Genomic DNA, 10,191 nt, shown 5'->3' on the forward strand with positions numbered 1-10,191 from the left:
ATTAGAATTTTGAAACTAAATTTTTATAGAAAAAGGAGTTAAAACTTCTATAAAAGAAGCTAATATTTTATATTTATTATCATAAATTCTTGATAGCCTTGAGGTCAGAGTAAGTAATTTTGTTTGTGCTTTGAGGTAAATTTTCTAACGTTTAAATTATTTCTTGAAGTTTTGTAATAATAGACGTTCTTCAAGTTTTGTTGTAACAAAAGTTCTTGCAGTTTCTACATAGCTATCAATTCAAGTTTGTAATTTAAATTTTAAATAGATGTTCAAGCTTATATAACTGGAATAGATATTCTTGTAATTTTTTAATAAGTAATTTATTTGTATTTTAAACATATATATGTGTTTAACAAATTTATTTTTCGTGAGCATGTAATTGTTGTTTATGAAAAAATTATGTGAAAAAAGCATTTACATGAAATTAGAAACAATGAACTTGAAATATTAAAAATAGAGCAATCAAACTTTATAGAGAAAGATTTAACAAAGTAGTACAATTGATAGTGTGTATGGCTGACATAAGAAAAAAAATTGACATCATTATTGGAGATGCTAGGAATATGAATGCTAACAAAAGATTACAATCTTAAAATATAAAATCATTAATAATTAATATCGGATCTAAAATATGTTTGCACTTTAATACTTGGATCTCATTGACAAGGAGGGGTGGCTCTTTTATTTATTTTTCTATTTGAAGTCTATTGTTTAGCTTTATCATATGCAAATCTAAGCTTTTTCGATATCGAAGGCCTTTTTTGTTGTTGTTATTCCTCTATTTTTTTTGCTTTCCTAATACCAAACAAAAAGAAGTTTGCTCTAGAGAAAAAAAAAATTGTTAATTAGTTGACATTGTTTGTGTCTTATAGAATGAACTTAAGAATATATATCATTCAAAAAATATTGGAAAAAAAACTCTTAAATCTTCAAGAGTTTATTGTTCTTTCTTTACAAAAAAAAAATATGAAAACTTGTAAAATAGTAATGAAATATAAAAATAAAACAAATTTTTAGTTGAAGATATAGACCAAGATAATTGAGGACTTTTTAGTATCATCATTTTTCTTTATTGAGTTAGCTAAATATGATCAAGAAGAACTTACTTTTTTTTATGTAATTATTTTGTAGTTCAAAGACTATTCGTTAATGTAATATTAACGTAATTTTTAAAATAGTGTACTTATTAAGACGAGATACACGCGCAATGCGCGTACTCTAAGACTAGTACATGTATAAACATAGAGAATATATTCCATTCGACAGCTTACTGCATGGAGCAACAAGTGTCAAATATGAACGAGATCAAGTGTCAAATATGATTTACCTAGATGTCCATATTTCAACCGCGGTAGAATTAAATTTATCATTTATAAGCTGCTCGTTGAGTTCAAGGTGGTACAGAAGAATCTAATCTATTTTCAATTACTATAAAAATCTCCTCTTATGCACATATTGGTTGCTAGGTTGACTTACAGCAATTATGATCGTCTAACACTGTGAACTATTTTGATTTGACTCAATGTCGTAAGGCAAGCCAAATTCCTGCACTCCAACTCCAAAGTCACTCGATTTTCACTTCACTCATCCAGGACATATTCAAGCATCAAAAAGATAAAAAGATGAACTCCCATGGTGTATTTTTACCGGTGCAACAGAAACTCATCCAGAGTTACACGGGAATACTTTAATTTCAGGATTGCTGGGTTTGACTTGGTTTCGAACTGAAAATAACTTTTGACATAAACTCACTACATAAAAGCACACGCTCGTGCATATATATCTTAGCATGAACACTGCACGCATATATTGTAAGAGCTTTTTGTTTCCTTCACAACTACACTCTACGATAGTAAACAATGCTGCATACTCCACACGCTACACTTCCGGCACCTCCCTTCCTCTGGCAGGACAGTATGTCACCCACCTGAAGGCGGTCATTTACCAACTTGGTTTAAAACTGAGGTTATCGATACACATCCAATCACTTCGAAACACTAGTAAGTAGTCATTCATCAAATCATCTTTCTGTGAAAGGAAACATGGCAAATCATAAGGGATGCATGGAAATCCTTCAATGGCTCCATGCAGCCAGGTAGTACTTAAAGTAGAACTACCAAGTTTTTTTTTCTTTTACTTTTAACTACGTTTCACAGTAAAGTTTATCCAGACAATACCTCTACAGAAAAGGAGAAAGCAGTCGCACAAACGCAGACACCTTAAATACAACAGTTAAACAGGATGACGGGGAAAAACAACGCAAAGAAATGAATGAAAAAATGACAGCCCCTGTTGATGCTATCGTCAGCAACTTGCACTGGCATCGTCGCATTGAAGCAGCCTTCCACCAGGAAAAGGCAGATGCAGCATCAACAAATTCTTCAACCTTGCTGGCTCCCCTCTGGTTCAACCTTCTTGTGGTGAAACTTCACCACTATGCAGGTAATATTGTCAGCACTACCCCGAGTAAATGCAGTTTCTGTTAGCTTCCTAGCAGCTGCTTCTGGTTCTTCTTCTGCTTGTGCAAGTGAAATAGCATCCTAAAGGAAGACAAAAATCAGCACCTAAATGAGAAAACACTGATATCTAAAGAGATCACCCACAAAAGAGAAGCCAGTCTAGAAGTTCAGGCTTTGAGTTCTCACAACAATTAAAGTAATCTGTCAGAATGCTGTGATATAGCCAAAAAATCTTCAAGTTACCACCGAAAGGAGGCCAGGAAGACTGGAAACAGCGCGATTCCGAGGGGAAAAAAGATATGGAAGGAAGAAAAGAGCAAGCAAGCGTGCCGACACGCACAGGATTTACCTCATTTGGTACAACATCCCAGAGCCCATCGCTGGCAAGCACGAGTAGTTCTATTTCCTCATCAATCTCTTGATCCTGAAACATATAGAGAGATGATAAATGACCATGATAAATATCAAATGCCTTCAAGGCTCCAACTCTTTAGTTTCATAAGTAAATCCGTCCAACATAGCATCCCTTTCCAACTCTATAGTTTCATAAGTAAATCCGTCCAACTTAGCAGCCCTTCTCCCCTCTATCCTCCCATAACCCAATTGGTCTAATTGTTTTATTCCTTAAAAGTACATCGTTCTTGGTACTAATTCTTTACAGGCCAACTTCACTAAGACTAGACTGTTAAAAAGGGCGTGTGTCGGATACTAGCCCTGGCAACTGAAAAAAGATACCGAAGATGTGGAAATGACAATTTGTATTAACTGTTCATTAGGAAGCTGCTGCTTCTGTAGCCCCCCAAAAAAAAGGAAAATGAAGATTTTCTGACAATTTCTATTAACTGTTCATTAGGAAGCTGCTGCTTCTGTAGCCCCAAAAAAAAAGGAAATTGAAGATTTTCCGCACAAGCAAAGTAGTCAAGTCCTCTTTGAATAGAAATATAATAAAATTAAAACATCTATCTATTATAGCCAAATAAGACAAGAAATTATCATGCATAACTCATACACACAGGGCTTTAGCGAAGACGACGGCGCTAGATTAATTGTTCATGAAGTGCAAGTGTTGGGCATAAGTCACATACATCCCAGTTATCTAAACTCTTAACAATCCCTTAGAGCACATGCACTGACCTGCACCTCATATAGGCTACAATCCATGCCAGTGCATGAAACCTAAAAATATTGCAGTACAGAAACTGCTTGCAGGTAGGCTGCAGGTCTTGCCAGATGGGACAGGGCATCCTACTAATCCAATTGCCCAGCAAGTATATTCTTTTTTGGTTGGGTGGGGGAGCAAAGTATCGCAAGTCCTCCAGCCACTATGACTTTCATTTTTACACATCTAAAGTAGCAAAAAAAATAGATAATAGATAAATCTACCTGAATCTCAGGTTCAGCCACAACAAATTGCTTCAACATACGGTTGCCAAATGCACGTGACATTGCTAATACACCACCAACTCTCCAGGTACCTGATAATACAGAAACAGAAAGCATAAATGGTGTTTTAACGCAGAGATTATACAAAAGCTCATGCAACAAATATGACAACAGCAAGGGTCCACTCACCAAATAAGACGTTCATTAAATGTGAGAACATTAGGTTAATCCAGCAGTAAATACGGTTTTCCAAGAAAACAAATAGTTCGTTAGATGGATGCAAGTGGACATTACCACACATGCAAAACATCAATTTCAAGATGGAAGTGTAGCATGTACACGTGCAACCATATTTTAATACAAGTATAAGCGTAACTTGATTCCCACATGACCTATACCACTCTGCCCAATCTACCACTAACAGAAATGTAAGAATAAACTGGAGGATTACCGAAAAATTCAAGTCAAACTTTATGACAACAATGAAGTCTCCTTCCGCTAGCTTCTTTATTCCAATAAAACAAATAGTTAGTTAGATGCATGCAAGTGGACATCCACATAGGCAAGGCATCTATTTCCAGATGGACACCTGCTCCACTCCCACGCGCTAAACATCTCATAGTTGTAGCATGCACACATGCATCAACATTTTAACAATATTATAAGAGTAACTTGATTCCATGACGACCTATAACACTCTACCCAATTTACCACCTAAAGAATCGTACGACAAAACTGGAGAACTACCGAAAAACTCAAGCCAAACTTTATGACAACAGTGAAGTCTCCTTCCTTTAGCTTCTTTCTTCCATTCTCCACGGTTTGCAGACATTTTAAACCTCTACAATTACATCCATGTAGCCTAAAAATCTTCCCTTTCACAACTGTCTGCACCACAATGAATTACATCAATGCAAAACAAATGGAGGACATGCAAGTTGAGTCTTTGTATCAGATGACTAATTGATGACAAAACACATTCTCTTAAAGCATCAGAAAATTCACTACGATGGCCCATTTCTGACAGGACAACCCACAAGTTGGAACTATTAATTACCAGGCAAGCAACCCAAATTTGAGCAATGCCTTATAGGCAGAGAAAATTGCTTACCAGCCCACATCACAACACCTCCGGCACTTTCAATTCTCTTCCTCTCATCAGTTCGATTGGGCTTATGATCCTCAGAAAGAGCAATTGCTGTCAAGCATGAAACTGAATTAATTAAGTGTCTAGCCAAGATGCTAGTTGTCTCAAGATTTTAGGCTACAAAATGACAAGAGAGTGACGATAAGCTATTAATTATAACATATGAGAGAAATATTACCATATAATATAGAGCATAAGGCATAAGAAAATAACAGAACTTCAGGACCATGGAGGATACCAAGTATTTATTGCTTCAATTTCCAGCTATACTATCACTTCCACTTTTGTATATCACAAAACGGGAAAAACCTACGTAACTGTACTAACTTGCTTAGTTGTTATCTGGTTTTACATGGTAATGCCTGCTTTAAAAGAAATGAAATTTCGCATTTATAGAAATCACATGATCTAGCGAGCCCTCCGGTATCACATTTTTACATGAAGTAGAGATACCTATACAATAAAAAAAGGATCATTCCTCAGTCCTCACCCCTGGTGGCTGCTGAAACTATCTGCTACTATTTCTATTATCAAATTCCAGAACTTTTTAAGCTGTTAGCAATCTGATGTTACCTTTTCCGCCCTTCGATATTATAGTCCGTGAATCTCCAACATTGGCAACATAGAGATGGTTACCAACTAGAACTGCTGTTGAAGCAGTGGAACCATCATCTCGGAAGGTATCTTTTTCAGAATCTAAGAAGTCCATGTCTGTTTGTTGATATGTTTCACCTGCAATATGATGAAAGTAGTCCACAAACTTAATGTCATGAGCAAAATAGAGTCGCACGCCCCTTTGTCCCAGTGAAGATAATCATGAATTGGACACACAGCTACAACTTCAGAAGTAATAGAATTCAAAGAGAGACAGACAGAAGACACACGCGCGCGCGCACACACAAACACACACGCACACACACACACACAGAGAGAGAGAGAGAGAGAGAGGAGAGAGGAGAGAGGAGAGAGAGAGAAAAGTTTCTAAGTTTCAGAATGCTTGAACTGATGTGTTGCTCAAGTACTTTGCCCTTGTCATTGTCATGTGCGACACATTTTAGATGTTATGACAGCATAAATATGTCAAACTTAGATATGTCAGCTTCAATGGACAGATAGCACATTTCGAGCCCACTGAGAAAGTACAAAAGTGGAGATTCATATTCTGCATCCATAGGACAACAGATATGAACTCAATATGTCAGCTTCAATGGACGGATCGCACATTTCGAGCCTACTGAGAAAGTACAAAAGTGGAGATCCATATAATGCATCCATAGGACAACAGATATGAACTCACTTATGGCCAACTTGGCGTTCGTTGGGAACTCTGGATGTTTCATTAGATTCTCAAAGAGATGTTTCTTCAGAAACTCAGCTGCTCGGGAACCACCATGGCCTGCAGTAACATGACATAATGATTAAAAAAGAGCAATGCTTATTCTACCTAGTCTGCAGAAATGTAAGAAAATAAAAGTCAACCTCAGAAAAGACCAAAGTTGTCACACGCTCATAAAATATTTGAGACTAATATAGAAACAGTTTCTAGATTAGAGAACTGTTCAGCTAGCTGCCAAGTAAGAGAAATCAAATAGCTGAAACTAAATGGAAAATAAATTTCAGAAACCCCACTTGGAGGCCATTATTAGTCTTTCGCTGAGGACCGCCTCTCTCTAAAGCCCCCACTGGAAAAAAAATTATAGCAGTTAGATCGATGGATATGTGATTTTAGAAAGGAGTACAAAACTCTCCCTAGTCTGAGGTTCTACCAATTCCATTCTAGTAGAGCATCCCTCTATTTTGAACTGTAGGTAGCCTTTGCATTTCAACCGGAGTCAGATGTTGGTTTAGTATTTGTATGGTTTTATTTTGGAAGACAATAAGATCTTACATATGGATTTTCATTTGTTATGGAAGAATAAGTTCTGTGTTAAAATAAGTTTCTTTGGGAAAAAAAACTTCTGGCTAGTTTTTTGTTTTTTGGAAAACAAAACAGCTCTGTCCCGCACAATAAAATCAATAGCTTTTGGTTTTCAAAAATAGAACTGCTTTCAGGAAAATAACTATTTGTTCCGTAAAACAACAGACCCTTAGATTCACCAGTTCATGCAAACAATAGCTCACCAACCCGTATTCACGCAAAACACTAAGCTACTAATATAAAGACTAGGCATGGCAAATACAAGCTTCAAGCCAGAAGATTCGCAATGATTGACTTATTAGTCATTATGTAAATCCTAAATCATGTTCCAAGCTGAAGGATGATCGGCAAGTTCTAACCATCAAATATCCCAAATAAGCAAACTGTTTGTCCATCAACTTTGGAAGTTTTAATGTCATAAAAATCCTCCATGGTGGCTCTTTTCCCTCTAAAGCTTGAATAACCACAACTCAGTCTTCCATCTTCACTGCCAAGTAGGAATGGACAAAAATAAGTATGAGCAATTTTTACAAACGAATTTTGACAACAAGTATGAGTTACTCATAGCAAAATACAAATGAACATCTATTATACATGTAGAGTAAACATGGTGACAAAAATGAAACATGTATCTTGTCAACTCACAACGAACAACATATATAATTTCATCATAGCATATAACACTTACCTACTCAATCTCAAAACCTTTATCAACATCATCCCTTTGTATGGCAAGGGTAAAGAAGCAAATACATGAGAAAAAGTTCACTCTCCGAAGAAAATATCACCAATACTACAAGCAGTTAAGACACTCTACTTTTCCACCAAATTAGGAGTTAAAATAGAACATACGAAAGCTTGCCATTTTTAGAAGTGAAGGTCACAAATTCTCTATCACCAAGGAAATCTTATAGGAGTAATAGTTTTGAACGGTTTTCTGCATATGATATCCCTAAGCTCTTCTCGTTGATTTTGTCACAATATTCTGCTAGAAGTTAAAAAATTTTGTACATCTCAAAAGACATAGCCCATAGGGCTGAAAAATTAACATGTAAACCATCTGTTCTTCCATCAATAAGTAGAATATTGATGTTGCAAGCCTGTTAAACATTAGTATCATGCATCTGTACTCAGGAGGAGTAAAAGTTGTGAGACAAAGCTGTCGACTACGACAAAGACAAGGCAAACAAGGGAGCAGCTTTTTTGAATGATCTAGTCGAGGAAACTCTTGAAAGTAAGAGTAATATTAAACTTCAGAATATCAACTCTCCACACTCACCCATACCCTGTGCTAACTTCTTTTTTTTTTTTTGGCATCAAGTGCAGGCTAATATCTAAGTCGGAAAACATGAGTTATGTTAAGGGACACTAATTTTCGACAAGGGCTGCACATTCATCGCCTTAGACATCTGGATGGTCAAGTCAAACATTGTCAGGATATGTCACAGTCACAAAGCTTCATGGAGCTTATCAGCACCGTGCAGTGCAAAGTATGCGCCTTACTACCTCAATAAGCCAGAAGAACGCTAAATGGAATCTACGAAGAATGCTATGTGTTTTGCATGACAAAGTCTATGATCCACGAATGCTCCATCAGGTAAAACTATTATTGGTTATCTTGCAACAATACATATCTCGAGGATATAATATTACAATATTACATCTGCTAAAATGAATCACCTCTTCCATCCTCCGCTAGCGAAACCACCATTATTATCATCCTTCTCCGGTGAAACATCAACGACAGGTCCTCCTTTAGCAGTTGCACCAGTATCCACCATCATCGTTCTCCTTGCTGTATATACACTATTCCAAGAATAACTTATGCTACGAGTTGCATTCAAACTTTTAATGAGTTTGATAAATTGCCTTTGCACAATGTGTCTATCAATATGTGCTGCTTGAAAAACCACAAACCTTACGCAGCTATTGCATAACATCTAAATTTGAATTTGCCGCATTAACTGCCGGAACTTGAACCTGAGAAAAAAAAAAACACCAGCACCTACGATCATCAGATAATCCATTAAACAAATTTAATAGCAAAAAAAACTAACAATTGCTCAAAGGCTATTAATTACCGTTTCTATCACTTTAACTGCTAAACATTGTTTAAGCATTTAATGAAATTACAAGTAGAGAGAGAATTAAACAATTTCCCCACATTCTCGGTGAATTAAATACAGTTTTAAAAAAATATACCGTCTCTACTTCAATTAATTCCTTCGTAAGAAGATCAGAAAGAGAGAATAAAATAAAAAAGTCATGATGGATCTGATCTTACAATCAAAAGAGTAGATTCCGTGAATCTCGAATACATAACTCGAACAGTAGATCCTATAAATCAGCCTTTATTCCACGATAAGGTAAAAAAAAAATTGAATATTAACAGATCGATCTGTGTAAAACATGCAGGTTCAGGTCTACAGAAATCGGAATCGAATGATGAAAAAAAGCAAGCACAGAAGATCGTAGAATATCCGGAATCAGATTCACCGAATCAGCTCCAACTTTTTTCACGATCCACAAATTAAATATATAAAAAATAATGAAAAATTAATCCGGAGATAAATTAAAGAGAGAGGGAGAGACAGAGAAGAATCGAAGCCTTTTTTAAGCTTTCTCAATCCAGAAAGCTGAAAAGGAAGAATCAGGAAACCCTAAAAATCTAGAGAAAAAGTAATATGATGATAATAATATGGAGAGAGGAGAGTAGTGTGTGTGTATGTGAAAATGAGTGAATGTGTTTGTTGTGAAGTGGCGGAGGAGAGAGAGAGAAACTCACTCAGATACGAGAGAGACGCCTGGCGTTTGAAGCTTGTCACCGAAGAGAGAATGGCAACGTGGCGTTCCACATGCATCCACTTTACATGCTTATAATCCTCTGTGCTTTGGACCCACCATTTATTGAAATGCCAGATCCAATAGATTTATTACTCTTTCTTAGTACTAAAATAATTTTACATTTACGAGCTTACGTGGAGAGGGCGATTGGGATATGTATTTCCATGCCTCTTTGTGTATACTGAAAATGGATCTGTTTGGCCAAACTTTTACTATATATTGTTTGATAAATATAATATTTGATAAATATTATTGTTTGTCATTATTTTATGATGTAATACATTAATAATATAAAAAATAAAATTATAATATTATTAAAAAAATATGGGATAAAATTATTATACAAAATAGCTACATAAATGATAAAATATAATTATTTAATAATAAAGAAGGGCAAGATGAGAGGAAAAAACAAGATAATAACACCACCACATTAA

General features: G+C 35.8%; 1 protein-coding gene across 6 annotated transcripts; it reads right to left on the minus strand.

Annotated features, from left to right (window-relative positions):
- On the minus strand, positions 2,009-9,800 carry LOC109223519 (probable protein phosphatase 2C 76). 6 transcript variants are annotated; one of them, XM_019387872.1, is made up of 10 exons: positions 9,696-9,800; positions 8,828-8,890; positions 8,591-8,716; positions 7,270-7,397; positions 6,290-6,388; positions 5,566-5,724; positions 4,957-5,043; positions 3,846-3,937; positions 2,812-2,886; positions 2,009-2,543 (listed from the first exon to the last, which is right to left on the minus strand). In XM_019387872.1, the coding sequence occupies exons 2-10, from the start codon at positions 8,848-8,850 to the stop codon at positions 2,385-2,387; spliced, it is 948 nt and encodes a 315-aa protein (XP_019243417.1). In that variant the 5' UTR covers positions 8,851-8,890; positions 9,696-9,800; the 3' UTR covers positions 2,009-2,384. The 6 variants fall into 6 exon arrangements, with proteins under 6 accessions (XP_019243417.1, XP_019243416.1, XP_019243419.1 ...); XM_019387871.1 differs by adding an exon at positions 9,195-9,259 and having other exon boundaries at positions 8,591-8,890; positions 9,696-9,772; XM_019387874.1 differs by lacking the exon at positions 9,696-9,800 and adding an exon at positions 9,195-9,677 and having other exon boundaries at positions 8,591-8,705.

The sequence above is a fragment of the Nicotiana attenuata genome, chromosome 3, assembly GCF_001879085.1.
Source record: "Nicotiana attenuata strain UT chromosome 3, NIATTr2, whole genome shotgun sequence".
Taxonomy (NCBI): Eukaryota; Viridiplantae; Streptophyta; class Magnoliopsida; order Solanales; family Solanaceae; genus Nicotiana; species Nicotiana attenuata.

Excerpts from the sequence above, each read along its gene's own strand:
- LOC109223519 (XM_019387869.1), bottom strand. The coding sequence starts at position 8,850 with ATGTTATGCAATAGCTGCGTAAGGTTTGTGGTTTTTCAAGCAGCACAT. Across the intron at positions 7,398-8,590 it reads GCTAGCGGAGGATGGAAGAG|TGAAGATGGAAGACTGAGTT; the intron begins GTGATTCATTTT and ends CCTACTTGGCAG. Across the intron at positions 2,887-3,845 it reads TGGCTGAACCTGAGATTCAG|GATCAAGAGATTGATGAGGA; the intron begins GTAGATTTATCT and ends TATATGTTTCAG.